We start from the raw sequence: 15998 nt of genomic DNA on the forward strand, positions 1-15998 counted from the left end.
GTGTGTGTGTTAGTGCATGTGCGTGTGTTAGCATGTGTATGTGCGTGTGTGTGTTAGTGTATGTGCGTGTGTGTGTTAGTGTATGTGCGTGTGTGTGTTAGTGTATGTGTGTGTTAGTGTATGTGCGTGTGTGTTAGTGTATGTGCGTGTGTGTTAGTGTATGTGCGTGTGTGTGTTAGTGTATGTGCGTGTGTCTTCGTGTATATGCGTGTGTGTTAGTGTATGTGTGTGCTTTTTAGTTTGTGTGTTAGTGTATCTACGTGTGTGTAAGTGTGTGTGTTAGTGTATGTGTGTGTTAATGAATGTGCCTGTGTGTTAGTGTATGTTCGTTAGTGTTAGTATGTGTGTGTGGGGGTGTGGCGGTGTTAGTGTATGTGCGTGTGTGTTAGTGTATGTGCGTGTGTGTTAGTGTATGTGTGTGTTAATGTATGTGCCTGTGTGTTAGTGTATGTTCGTTAGTGTTAGTGTGTGTGTGGGGAGTGGCGGTGTTTGTGTATGTGGACTTTAGTGTTAGTGTATGTTCGTTAGTGTTAGTGTGTGTGGGGTGTGTGGCTGTGTTAGTGTATGTATGTGTGTTAGTGTATGTGCGTGTGTGCGTGTGTGGTATCCATTGCACCATGTAGGCGGTTGTAGCGATTGATGTGATAATACATAATCATGTTTCCTACCCTCAGAAATATAATCAAGTACGTTCCGCCATTTTACAGTGAAGGATAATTGAAAACCATCATCTACTTTTAGTCACTAGTTTATTGCTTGATCGCTCTACCCCTTTGATCTGACATGCAAGTTAGTTAGTCTCTTGATTTCGAGATAAAAACTAGATCGAAATGTCCGAGTCTCCGAGATACTCTTGATATCAATATTAACAAAATACAACTCTTTTCTGGATAGCTGTGTTTGAACTTATCTGTGCTCGATAAAACCATATTCGAGACAAAACTCTATCAAGTCAGTCGTGTCGGGGATAACATAATGTATTGAGGTATTTGTTTCCAAAATAGACACTGCGTCCAGATACTCGAGTTAGAGATAGCATACGTAATAACTGTGTTCGAAATAGTACATTATCGTGTTGCTCGAGATAACACTTTATCGAGATAGCCGTTTTAGAGATTACCAAATTGATCAATATAGCCTTGTTCGAGATAAATACTATACTGAAAGAGAGTGTTGGAGACAAACACCAAACTTTCATAGCCGTATTCGAGAAAAAGATCTGTATCGAAACAACCATGCTCGAGATAAATGCTAAATCGACAAAGACGTGTTCAAAACGATCTTTGGATCACCACATTCTAAATAAAATAAATGTTAAACCCAACTTTTCTATCTCTAAACAAAACCAATACAGAGGTGGTCGTCTGTATCGAGCAATGTTTTAGATCCCACATCGAGACAACACTACATCAAAATAGTCGCATGCATCTAATGCTGATGTGCGAGATGTACACTAAGTTACAATAAACTGACGGATGAAAGAAAGTATACACGTGAAAACTGGATTTGACCCCAAATTTCCATAACGTCATTAGGCGAAAATGGTCGCCGAAACACCGCACACTTTATGCCCAAAACACAAGTATGATAGTTGATACTCGTATCAAATACATCATCATCATCATCATCGAGTAACCGTTTCTGGTTAGTTTCTTGTTTAGCCACCATTACATATGGGCGTATACCTTCCTTTGCCTGTCTGTTATGTAAATGCAATACTGAAATTCCAATTTTGCCTGATACGCTTCGAAAATGAATTTTAAAAGTTACGTTAATAGAGTAGCTGTTCCATCCTTGTCAGTCAGTATTAAGTCGCGTGCTAGCGAAGTCTACACAAAGGTAACCGACCTTGACAGATGCACCATCTGCACCACAAATCGATGAAAGTATTAATATAGAAACTGTTCAGTTTGGGATCAAAGTGACGTGTGATGCATCAGCGCAAGCTAGCGACACTATGCGGGAGACAAGTCCATTTGCATAAATTGAGCAAAATGTCAACATGAAAAACTTATATAATCGATTTAATGCAGCTCATCTCATTTTGCCCTGCTTCCTTTCATGTGTAGATCCATTTGAGGGAAATTATTGTTTTGTCAATAACTAGGTTACGCTGTCTGTTTCTGATGTATTATATTTTGTATGTATGCTGAATTTTGTTTCATATCCTCTCCTACATTTTTGTTAATGTTACACAGTAAACGTTGAGTCACGGTTCAATAGCTACAACCTCGAGGAATGGCAGAACAGGGAAGGGTTGTGTTTACGTTGATACTTCAGTTGAAAACCAATGCCAAATCAGATTAATTCGTTTCTTTTTTAAACGTGTTATATACTCAGTGATTAACTTATATTTTCATGTTTCCACCCTTAGGCAGATCTTTGATTTTCAACACAGTATGTACAGTAACTGAAGTGCTTTGACTGTATGTTATAGATCCCAACCATGGTACAAATAGAAAAACCCTTCATGCTGTCACCGAAAACCACTGAATCGTACCACTTGTACATATGACTGAACCATGCCAATAAAGCATATCACTTGTACATATGTCTGAACCGTACCAATAAAGCATACCACTTGTACATATGACTGGACCATTCCAATAAAGCATACCACTTGTACATATGTCTGAACCATGCCAATAAAGCATACCACTTGTACATATGGCTGAACCAATCCAATAAAGCATACCACTTGTACATATGACTGGACCATACCAACAAAGCATACCACTTGTACATATGTCTGAACCATGCCAATAAAGCATACCACTTGTACATATGTCTGAACCATACCAATAAAGCATACCACTTGTACATATGTCTGAACCATGCCAATACAGCATACCACTTGTACATATGGCTGAACCAATCCAATAAAGCATACCACTTGTACATATGACTGGACCATACCAACAAAGCATACCACTTGTACATATGTCTGAACCATGCCAATAAAGCATACCACTTGTACATATGTCTGAACCATACCAATAAAGCATACCACTTGTACATATGTCTGAACCATACCAATAAAGCATACCACTTGTACATATGACTGAACCATACCACTAAAGCATACCACTTGTACATATGACTGGACCATTCCAATAACGCATACCACTTGTGCATATGTCTGAACAATACCAATAAAGCATACCACTTGTACATATGACTTGACCATTCCAATAACGCATACCACTTGCACATATGACTGAACCATGCCAATAAAGCATACCACTTGTACATATGACTGAACCATACCACTAAAGCATACCACTTGTACATATGACTGGGACCATTCCAATAAAGCATACCACTTGTACATATGACTGAACCATACCAATAAAGCACACCACTTGTACATATGACTGAACCATACCACTAAAGCATACCACTTGTACATATGACTGGACCATACCAATAAAGCATACCACTTGTACATATGTCTGAACCATACCAATAAAGCATACCACTTGTACATATGTCTGAACCATACCAATAAAGCATACCACTTGTACATATGTCTGAACCGTACCAATAAAGCATACCACTTGTACATATGACTGGACCATTCCAATAAAGCATATCACTTGTGCATATGTCTGAACCATACCAATAAAGCATACCACTTGTACATATGGCTGAACCATACCAATAAAGCATACCACTTGTACATATGTCTGAACCATACCAATAAAGCATACCGCTTGTACATATGTCTGAACCATACCAATAAAGCATACCACTTGTACATATGTCTGAACCATACCAATAAAGCATACCACTTTACCATACCACTCTTCCATACCAAGAGAAAATACCATTTTACATACACTGATGGAAACCACTAGCTACACAACTGGAAAGTACATTGTTCCATCAAATCGATATATATCGATCAAATAATTGATCCAATGGCCATGTTGATCAACACCGAGTTCTATTCATTGCTTTCAAACAATCCACGGACCAATGTCAAGAACCACCTTCGATTTTAAAGAATTATACTGCAATGACTGTACCAAGTGTTACACATACAATCAGGGGCGGTGGGGTAGCCTAGTGGTTAAAGCGTTCGCTCGTCACGCTGAAGACCCGAGTTCGAGTCCCACATGGGCACATTGTGTGAAGCCCATTGCTGGTGTCCCCCGCCGTGATATTGCGGGAATATTGCTAAAATCGGCGTAACACCATACTTACTCACTCACTACACATACAATCAGACCATTGATGTGTATCATTTTCATTGATACAGTAGAAATGTATCATTAGATGATAGCATATTAGTGTTCAGTGGTACATTACCAACGTAGCTTCAGTATGTACCTTACAGTTAAACTCCCGTGCAATAAATTAAATATGACATTTATGTGTTTCAGAAAAGTGAAAAACAAAATGTCAACAGCTAAAGGTCCTACCCTCACTCGCCAGATGACAGAGGAGGAAATACAAGAACAGAATACGAAGGTGAGTATTTGGACAGAGATCACATTTATGAATCTTTATTTTTGGAATTAGGAGTCACCAGTACCCATACATTTACGATGTTTGCATTGTGTGACTGGTTAAGGGTGACTTATTCTATCAACCACTGGTTTGATTCTCCAGAACTGTATGCCCTTCAAGCAACGGTTACACAGGTGAAACTGTACCATGATCAAACGGTTGTACCAGCCCATCCTAGCGTACGTGCGTGTGTGTGTGTGTGTGTGTGTGTGTGTACGTATATGTGTATGTATATATATATATATACTAGGCACATAAAGAAACTGTGCATACCAAAATTTAAAATCTAAATTTATCAAACCTGTGTAGACACATAAGGATTCAAACTCAGAGATTAGTGACATGTATCCAACATGCATGCACGTGCCACGTTCCGTGACGTCAGTGGGTTCGTCCTTGACACGTGCAATACGTTGTTGCACGCGCATTCCGGGAAAGAGAAACAGAGCAAATGAATGCCACACAATACTGTCACTTTGGAAAGCTCAACCCCTGCCCTTGCGATCGTTCAAAAAATTAAACGGCTATTGAAACGCATAGCATGCCAAGGCTCACGTCTGCACAACGTCATGAGGCCATTGGGATGGTCCGTGGGGGAATGTCTCAACGACAAGTGGCTGCACATTTCCACTGCCACCGGAACACCATTTCTGCACTGGTGAGACGCTACCAGAACACAAATGACGTCATCGATCGGCCACGTTCTGGACGTCCACGTGTAACAACGCCAAGACAGGACATATGGATAAGGGTGACCCATCGTCGCCACAGGTTTCAGACTGCAGTGATGACTGCCCGAACCATCCCAGGACTTCGCCGTATCCACCCCAACACAGTTCGACAACGTTTACGTCATCACGGGATCAGACCACGACGTCCCGCCATACGACCTATCCTGACACAACGTCAACGACAAGCTCACCGAATGTGGTGCCGAAATCATGTCCGCAGACCCTTGTTTTGGTGGAGAAATGTTGTTTTTACAGATGAGTCCAGGTTTAACATTTCCCATAGTGATGGACGTCAACGAGCCTATAGACGCGTGGGAGAACGTTATGCACAGGCCTGTGTCTTGGAGAGGAAATCGCTTTGGTGGTGGTTCCGTGATGATTTGGAGTGTAATAACAGCATGCCAAAGAACTCCTTTGGTGATTGTTCAGGGCAACTTAACTGGTGTGGGCTACAGGGATCAGATTCTTCGACCTGTGGCACTTCCTTTTCTGCAACGTCATGGCCCTGGGTTAACATTCCAACAGGACAATGCCCGCCCTCATACGGCAAGGGTTGCTATGGATTTCTTGCAACACCACAACGTTGACTTACTGCCTTGGCCTGCAAATTCACCGGATCTCTCCCCGATAGAGCATGTTTGGGACGAGATGGATCGACGTCTACGTCGTCTTCCTCATCCGCCAGATAACATCCTTGACCTTGAACTTGAGAGAATCTGGCGTGACATTCCACAAGCCTTCCTTGCACGTTTGATAGGCTCTAAGCGTCGTCGATGCACTGCTGTTCTCAATGCCGATGGTGGACATACCCGTTATTGAGCTTGTGACATGCTCGTTTGACCCCTGTCCAGCTTGTGAACTCGTGACGTCATTGTGATTGACTTTTCAATTGAAATTCTCCCGACTTGTTATGGTCTCATGATCCCTCCATTAAAGTTTATATGTACCTTTGACATTGTTATCGTACTTATCAACTGGGATAATATTTTGACAATTCACAGTTTCTTTATGTGGCTATATATATATATGTATGTATGTATGTATGTATGTATGTATGTATGTATGTATGTATGTATGTATGTATGTATGTATGTATGTATGTATGTATGTATGTATGTATGTATGTATGTATGTATGTATGTATGTATGTGTGTGTGTGTGTGTGTGTATGTATGTGTGTGTGTGTGTATATATTTAATATATTTGTTATTTAATAAAACAAATATCTAGTATTATTTCATCAAGTATTTTGCAATACACATATGAAGAAAACAGACTGTTACTCGTATAAAGCGACGTGTCACATTCTCTTTGGCTATAACCGACTCCTGTATGAACTTTACCTCCACTCCAGCTGAAGTATCTCGAAGAGGAATTTAACTGTATGGATGTGATCGGCGACAACAGGCTCAACTACGGGGAATTCGTCAGGCTGATGAGGTTGTTGAGGTACCCCACTGGACACGAAGGGGCGAAGGTTGGTACACCAGAAGAAGGTTCACTTCTTCCCGGTACAGATCTTGTTCCATCAAACGTCACACATCAGCCGCCGCACGTCGGGTGCGACGTCAGCAGTACCAGAAGCGCCTGTTAAATCACCACAAGACAGCAAGAACATTATGTCATTTTCACAAACTACGAGTTTACTTGACTCATTGAAGATTTAAGAAATTGTTGTCCAGTGCCATAGCTCATTGCAGTGCTATGATCCACGGTCTAGAAACTAGATTCATTTTAGATGTTGTAAAAATTTGTAATTGAGCAAAATGGAGATAAGGTACTTTTTAGAAGTGTGTTAGAAAAAATACAATGTTATATACAATTAGACATGTTGTGAGTGCTAGTGTGTCCAAGCATTAAAAGAATTTTAAAAGAATTAGGACGGCAAGAGGATCTAACTGGCAGATACTTCCATTAGAAGTTGTTACCTCTTAGTATACAGTATCTCTCAAACTGACCCTGAAACAAAAATATCCGATAAATACCAAATATGGAAAGACTCTGGTCTCCTTTCTTTACCAGTAACATGTTAACAGGGTTGGGCGTATATTGGTTAGTTAGGAGACAACCAAAGAGACTTCAACTCAGAGTTGAGTTGACTCAAACTTGCAATTAGCTTCAACTGAACAGAGTTGATTCGTTGTATAAATACGTTGTTCGGTGATGTTTAAATGCCAGTGTATTTCTTGCAGATAATTTGGCTGAAACAGTTGGGGAAGAATGAGAGAAGCACCATGACCAAGGACGAATATGTAAATCTGATGACGAAAGACACAACCCTAGAGAAGTTGTGAGTATCTAACTGGTCCGCCCCTTTTCTAACAGTTCAGTACCCGACGAAATTATAATGATGCCATGTCTGTTAAAATGTGTCAGAAACCTTTCTCTTCAGGCCCTGATTTCTCGAAACAAACTTAAGTTTTTACTCAAATTCCAAACTGTGTTTGACAATTTGAAACAGCTGAATTTTTAACTCAGCTGCATTTTTAAGATAAAAAGCCCTAACAACTGAAGTAATCAATCCACCAAACTCAAATTGTCTACTAGGTTTGAGTTTAATATCGATTTCAGTTCATTCTGGGAAATGCCTTTTCTCAAATTTGAGTAAAAACTCTAACTTAAGTCATAACTCAGACTTAAGTTTGTTTCGAGAAATTGGGGCCAGGTGTGCTAACAGGTTTAGACCGCCACTTTTCACCTGACTCACAATTTACGATAATGGAATTAGTCCTATACAGCCAGCTTGCATAAACAAACGTCGGTATAAACCTCGCATGTTACAGCGAGTTAATATCACTTATTATAGAACACACATAACAACAGCTGTGGCAGCACATCTCCTTGTTGTGTCATAGTAGTGATACATTGCAGAATGAAACACAATTAAAATGATACATGTTACAAATATGGATCTAGAGAGAGGATCAGGCAACATAGCGTGTATGTGATGATACTATAACGTTTCTGTGTAACCTGGGAACGAGGAACAATCAGAGTTTAGTGTACCTCGTGCTTGGATAACTGCCTATACCTTACGTCGCACAGTTTCCTTGTATTATCTGGGCGGTGGGGTAGCCAAATGGTTAAAGCGTTCGCTCGTCACGCTGAAGACCCGGGTTCGAGTCCCACATGGGCACAATGTGTGAAGCCCATTTCTGGTGTCCCCCGCCGTGATATTGCTGGAATATTGCTAAAAGCGGCATAAAAATAAACTCACTCACTCACTGACACTCACGACTGACAACAGTAGTGGACATTCATTTCCCGACCAATTGCTTTAAAGGAGTTATGCATACCAATAATTTGCCATCTCTGGGCATCTGATCATCTTCTTCGTACCATAGTGGGAGAAAAAAGGATGGGAGCATTGTAAACCATGCAGATTAAATACTGACATGTGTCATGCGCGCACACTGCACATACTTCTTCTGGACATGCTCCACGGGGAGTGTCTGTGAAACAGTTTCGACCAATTACACTTGCAACAATTTCTTAAATGAACATTATTACCATACGTATCACCATACACAAGCTGAACTTGAACATAGTTCTGTTAGCGGTCAACATATTTAGGGTGCTTAACTTTTATCCAGGTGTATAGAATGAATGCAGTTTTCCATCCTTCATTGTCTAGTCAAGACCCGGCTGCTTACATGTAGCACGAGTAGAGGTGTTAAGAAACCGAAGTTACTTTTAATGCAAATTATGTAGGTTGTGAGTTTGGCGAACACCTGGTGCCATCACTGATTTTTAGTGGGCTACTCATGTTTTTTTGCAACTGTTTTGCCTTTTGCGACCAATGCAGATTGGCAGATGATTTGGTTACCCATTTTTATTACATTAAATTCATAATGGCTGCACCTTATGAAATGCATGAATACATTATCTGTTGGATGTCGGCTCATTGTGTAACGTGTCAGAATATTGATTTCATAACCATGTCCAACAGATAACGTTTTCATATGGGGCATTTATTTCCGTGAAGCCTTTGTGTGACACAGCAGAACAAGATACTGTTGCAACAGCTCATACAACGACCACGTGCACCATCATAAACTAATAATGATTTTAATATAGTTTCTGATTAATGGTATGGCTGTCAGTGCGATTGATTGATAAAAAGATACTTATTAGTCATCATCATCTCCATCATCACTATTATCTCAACGTCCAACATAGTCCAGCAGTCTATGGTATACATAGCTGATAAAGTGTCATTGCTATAGCACAGCGCCATATATTTCATTGTTTCATATTGACATTTATGTAGGTTCCAGAGCAATATTACATTTCCCCAACACATTATACTGAACCCCTGTTTAATATATGTTATATATTAGCAGCCACGTGTCAACGTGAACTTATTCCGACATTAAAGAACAATTGCTGTTCCATATTGCTACATTACTCGCGTGTGATGTTAATGATAATAACGGCATTACCGTTATAACTATATAGGTCTGAGCAGTAACAAGCACAGCGTGCTTTCGTAAACAGATCTTGATACATGTAGCAAGTATGGCAAAAGACCCGTGAAGATCCGGGTTAGAATTGATCTTCAACAACCCATGCTTGTCGTAAGAGGCGACTAACGGTATCGGGTGGTCAGGCTCGATGGTTTGGTTGACACATGTAATCTTATCCCTATTACGTCGATCGATGTCATGGTGTTGGTCACTGGATTGTCTGGTCCAAACTCGATTATTTACAGACCGCCGCCAAAAGCTGGGATATTGAGGAGTGCGGCGTACAATTAAACGCATTCACTCACTGTATAGCAACACGACATTGAACACCAATTTGTAAGGCGGTTATTTATGGTTTGAGTAGGACATCCTGACTCTGTATTACTTGACCCTTTTCCACAGTTCTATACATTTGATTATATACTACCCATTAAGACTAACTTAAAGCACTCACTATATGTTATTAATTTATATGGTTACGTCGAAGATGAATTTCTCCACTAACTTAGGGGAACCATCTGCAAACCTTATGCAGATGAATTGCACGAGGATCATGCATCGATTTTCTGAAAAGCATGTGCAAATATCGTTCATGTGAACAGCTGCATTTTCGTGTAAAGGTTTGTTAAGAATTTGCCAATTTTCACTTTTCATCATTTATTGAACTCATGACAATAATCTTTTCAACGTTACGAATTTGTTTTACAATACATCAGCTCACGTGTAAACAGTACCTTTAAACAGTATGGAATATTTAGCAAAATCTTTTTTAGAACAGTTGAAGTAAGTGGCTACATTTACACTAGTGAGTCAAAACTTTTGATATGTAGTATATATCCAAATTGATGCATAAAGGCCTTATAGTACAGAGATTACGAATGCACTTCTCTTTGGAATTACTAAAACGAATCAAAAGAATTTAACCTTGAATTAAATGAACGTTGTAAAGCTTTTTATAAGGCAGAACTACGTTCAGATGCGCATGATGTGGAAAATGTCATTACTGCTAATTATGGCATCTGTGTGATTCAGTGCGTTCATGAATATTTTGATTCTGCTTGATCTGTCACGAATGTAGATAGACAGCCTGCAATAGGCAGTAATATATTTATTCAGTATGTCATTCGGAGGATATCTCTACAGCTGCAAAGTTCGTTTGTGAGCTGATTGGTTATTGATACAAATGATATGCATAAATCATGGCTGTCACAAACTGTAAAAGAGATTGAGGAAAGTGTTCAATATGCAAAACGGGAATTAATGGCCCGAGGATACAGTTGCCAATGGAAACGAGGAATAATATATTGATAATGGCATTCGAATTTTGTTGTTGAATATCACATTAAACATTTGGCTTTGTTAAATGTTATAAATGTATAAAAGGTATCTGTCATTCGTCAGGGATATGAAGGAGGTCGACAGCAAAATAGGCACCCGTGAAGATCCGGGTTAGAATTGGTCTTCAGCAACCCATGCTTGTCGTAAGAGGCGACTATAGGGATCTGGTGGTCAGGCTCGCTGACTTGCTTGACACATACCATTGAATCCCAATTGCGTAGATCGATGCTCCTGCTGTTGATCACTGGATTGTTTGATCCAGACTCGATTATTTACAGACCACCGCCATATAGCTGGAATATTGCTGAGCGCGGCGTTAAACAATAAAACAAAACAAGCTAATGAAACAGCTGGTCTTCGAATCAGATCTGAAACAAGGCACGAGGGATGTCAATACCAACGCGGATCATATGGAACAGTTGTTACCTTGACTGTTGACTTGGATGTTACGTGTTACATGTCACTGGGTATCCACTCATTCTGGTGTGTTTCTGGATATGCGCGAGACGTCTTACACGCCGTGAGGCCTAAAATGGTACAGAACAGAACAACATTAGTTCAAGCATGAAGGGTCTAATTATCTCTGATCTCAAGAAATAGTTAAATGCAGGACACTAAATTTGAAAATTGTCATTTGTGTATTTTGGATTTCATTTTTGTGATAGCTTAAGCGGATGTGAGGATGACATTAAACATTACTTCAGCACCTAGACGGGTATCGAACAAGGACCTTGGACTACACCTACCACGCATATCCAACACTATATACTGAGGGGAAAAAATAAGGGATCACATGAAAGCACAAGTGTTTCTTTATCTTTTTCCAGGTTTCTTTACAGGCGTTGTATCGCATAGCTTGTGAAGAAAAATGGAAACAAATAAATGAACACTTGTACGTTCATGTGATCCCTTATTTTTTTCCCTCAGTATATATTGCTTATTCTGTTCCAGCGATGTGGTAGCCTAGTGCTTAAAGCGTTCGCTCGTCACGCAAAAGTCCCGGGTTCGATTCCCCACATGGGTACAATGGTTAAAGTCCATTTCCCCCACCATGATGCTGCTGAAATATACCCAACTCATTCACTAATTCTTTTGTGTTCCTTTAGGACAAGCGTCTGGAGGTGTGTGTATGAGGAGTTCGATCACGATCACTCTGGGTGGGCCTCCAAGCAGGACGTGATCAATGGCCTGGAAAACTCCCTTGGTATCCCTGTAAAGGGAACGCTCAAAGAAAAGATTGACGCCATGGACGAAAATGGAGACGGAAAAATCTACTACTCGAATTTCCTTCGCATGCAGCTGCATCTGATCCAGAAACAAGGTTCAATCTCACACGATACGAGCGCCAACTGAGTCAAAATGAGGCTAAATGGGTCAAAACCACGTTCTGACTTCAACAATAGCAACAACAACATTCTCAACGTGTTCTTTTATATAATTTGAAGCCTAAATGGTAATTATAATGTACTCTATCAAACGGCAAGTCCAACAGTGCAAAACGGACGGTGGAGGGAATGATGCCAGCTTTTTAACGTTCCATTTGATATATATTATATAAACCCGGCTGGCGGAAGAGTGTCGGCGCGTGTTTTCTGAAGTGAATGCTTCAATCCACAAGAGTCTGCGAGGTGCTAGGAATGCACGTCTTGAAGCGCTTTCATTTTGCTTATTAATATTACGAATATTTTATAATATTATCGCCTTATACTTGTACTGTTGATCATGTGTAGCCTACATTTCGGTATTTAGATCTTATGTGTAGGCATTTGTAGAGGATATAGTTGTAGTTCGAGCACATACATTAAATGAATTCTGTTTTCGGAAAATGCAATGCAATCTAAAGCGAGTAAATTGCCATGTTTCAACACAACAAAGAAAATGTTTTAATTTTAATTGATACAAATCAGGAAAGAGGAAATATTTTGGTTTCTACACATCTCATTTAAATAGCATAATATATGTTTCAATGTTTCAGTTGCAGGGTTCTGTGTTAATATCTGGACTTAATACTCACATTAACCTTCAACACTCAAAACATCAGGTACTGCTACACAAGCAGCCATGTTAGGACTAGTGATTAGGAGAGTGCATAGATGTACAGAATACTACATCTTTCCCTTAACCTTCACGTTACTATGATATTTTGATAGTATATACATATATATGAAAATGCATACAAACTACAATGATAATATACTATCAATAAAAAAACATACAGCAGTCATATGTTTTAAAAATAATGTCAGACGGAAACACACACACACACACACAGACACACACACACATTTTCTCACATTATTATCGAGTTCATTAATTATACAAATAGGAAGATATTTAATACACACCTCCTCACATATACTTTCTAGACTGAAGTAGAAAAAACGCTCTCCAACAAAATATATATATTATATATATATTCCATATTATATATTTCATATATATATATATATCCTGCGGAGATTCAGGTACAGAAGATGGAGAGAAATGATGAGATGACACATCTACTCACGTAACAACTGGCATGTTATGTGAGTGCAGGGATACAATACAAACAGTCAATGTAAAGGAAAACAATCTGAAATACATATGTATCTGTTACTTTCTGTCCTGTTGCTAGTTTCGTCTTTGGAATCTGTGGTGAAGTTACGATCATGTTGTATGTTTGTACATTTTTGTAACCTTTAAGCTTGAATAAATATTCATACGTTCATTGCCTGTGTTATTCGTGTATATATTTGATAACTGGACCCGAGCCTTGAATCAGAATATATGTATGAATATGGTCGTGTTGGGTGTCGATGGATGGTTTCGCGAGCAGCTGATATCATTACTATTCGACAGTGATGCATAAACACTTGCTTATGATATATTCGGAAACGTACAATGAACTCTGCTTTCGGTTCAAAGTTTAAATCTCACATGATGACGGAAATGAATCGTTGCTTCTGTTTATACGGAATGTACGTCCGCTACAAAATTATAAAGTTACCTTTATCATTATGTTACATTTGTTTGTTTGTTGTGTAATGTCGTGCTCAGCAATATTCCAGCTATATGGCGGAGGTCTGTCCATAATCGAGTCTGGACCAGACAATCCAGTGATAGACATCATGAGCATTGATCTACGCAACTGGGATGCGTTGACATGTGTCAACCAAGTCAACGAGCCTGACCACCCGGTCCCGTTAGTCGCTGCTTACGGCAACCATAAGTTGCTGAAGACCAATTCTAACTCGGATCTTCAGGGATAACTACAGTTACAGTTGATATATCTGAGCAAAGGACAATGTAGGAGAATGGTTGACTTACAAACTGAATACAAACTGAAAACCGACCAGTTGTGCAATTAAAAGCACATGGTACAGTTTGGTACTCTAGTTACCTGAATACTTCACAACCATTTCCACAATGTATTGGGTTTCACAATTGTTTGGGTTTTTTTTCCAAAAAAGGTTCTTTGCTCTTAAAAAAACATTTTAAAGAACAATCTGTGTAGCATTGTGATGTTCGAAATCCTTCTGAGGCTTCAGTTCCCTATAACTTTATCACACCCCGAAATAGTCCATTCAGACCAGTAGCCATTCAAACTTTGAATAAAGGAATTAATTACACTCTGATTGGACAGTGGTTGAGCCATACATCAAAGTATTATTTGGTTTCGTCAGTTTCGAATATTCCCACAACTCGTACAACCGATGACGCGACGGCCGGGTCTCCTTAATGTAAACGCAGGTTGCCATCCTTGAGAGAGTATTGCTATCCGCAGCTTTTAACACTATTCCAGCAACATCGCGGCTCATCTTCCACGGCCGTGATGTTGCTGGAATATTGCTAAAAGCGGCGTAAAACCAAACTCAGTCAGTCATCGTCGGAGTGGTAAATGTATATTATAACCACAAGGCTACCCATCCACGGTTTCCTGGAGTATTCATGCTTACAGACACAAACAATTCCGTTCACACACAATGATGAAGCCAGTTAGTCTTCGACAAGGTCAGTTCATGATTCACCAACACTGATAGGTATGTAGCAGGACGTGGAGTCATCCCACAGATGACATCCTTACCATGTCAGCTTGCTGACGGGGTTAACCTCTTTGGTCATGTGGACAAGGCGTCCGCCTTCGGATTAGAAGGTCCGTGGTTCGAATCCCAGCACGGGACTAGGAAATTTTATGGCCGCTACATTGGCGCCCAACGCGGGGCTGAGCACGTATATATCAAATTTGAGCAAAATAAGTCTCAGTACCCAACTATGCGGCTCGGGACGTGCCTTCTGTTGACGGGGGAGTATGTAGCAGGGCGTGGAGCCATCAAACAGATGACACCCTTACCTTGTCAGCTTGCTGACGGGGTTAACCTCTTTGGTCATGTGGACAAGGCGTCCGACTTCGGATTAGAAGGTCCGTGGTTCGAATCCCAGCACGGGACAGTCTGCGAATTCCAGATGAAAACTGCCCTTGTGATAGCGATTCATTCAAGTTTAGTAGCGTGAACAGAAGAGTGAAGAGTGCCTACACTGAACTTGATAAGCAGAATGACCATATTTTCACAAAAGAATCCAATGATAAGTGCCAGGACGACTGTCCAATTTGAATTTGTCAGTGGTTCACATTGCCACGAATTACGGGTCGAGTAAAAAAGATTTTCATGGCGCTTCTTTAACAATGATACCACGTACTAGTGACAGACCATGACTGACTGAATTTGGTTTTACGCCGCTTTAAGCAATATTCCAGCAACATCAAGGCGGGGGACACCAGAAATGGGCTTCACAAATTGTACCCATGTGGGGATTCGAACCCGGGTCTTCGGCGTGACGAGTCAACGCTTTAACCACTAGACTACCCCACCGCCCCGACAGGCCATGACTCGCTGGAGTAGGTAAGTGACTGAGTGAGTGAGTTTTGTTTGTTGTTTAATGTCACACTCAGCTATTTCCAGCTATATGA

General features: G+C 40.1%; 1 protein-coding gene across 6 annotated transcripts in view; it reads left to right on the top strand.

The window, feature by feature from the left end:
- Positions 1 to 13757, top strand: part of LOC124285600 (centrin-2-like) — a 35262-nt gene extending 21505 nt beyond the window's left edge. For all 6 annotated transcript variants that reach the window (XM_046721857.1, XM_046721858.1, XM_046721860.1 and 3 more), the window contains 4 exons: positions 4386 to 4473; positions 6598 to 6720; positions 7436 to 7533; positions 12154 to 13757. In XM_046721857.1, coding sequence (XP_046577813.1) covers positions 4386 to 4473; positions 6598 to 6720; positions 7436 to 7533; positions 12154 to 12400 — 556 coding nt within the window. In that variant the 3' untranslated portion in view covers positions 12401 to 13757. The remainder of the gene's footprint in view (positions 1 to 4385; positions 4474 to 6597; positions 6721 to 7435; positions 7534 to 12153) is intronic.
- The last annotated feature ends 2241 nt before the right edge of the window (positions 13758 to 15998 follow it).

This window comes from Haliotis rubra, unplaced genomic scaffold, assembly GCF_003918875.1.
Source record: "Haliotis rubra isolate DU_JTF1 unplaced genomic scaffold, ASM391887v1 Scf364, whole genome shotgun sequence".
Lineage (NCBI taxonomy): Eukaryota > Metazoa > Mollusca > Gastropoda > Lepetellida > Haliotidae > Haliotis > Haliotis rubra.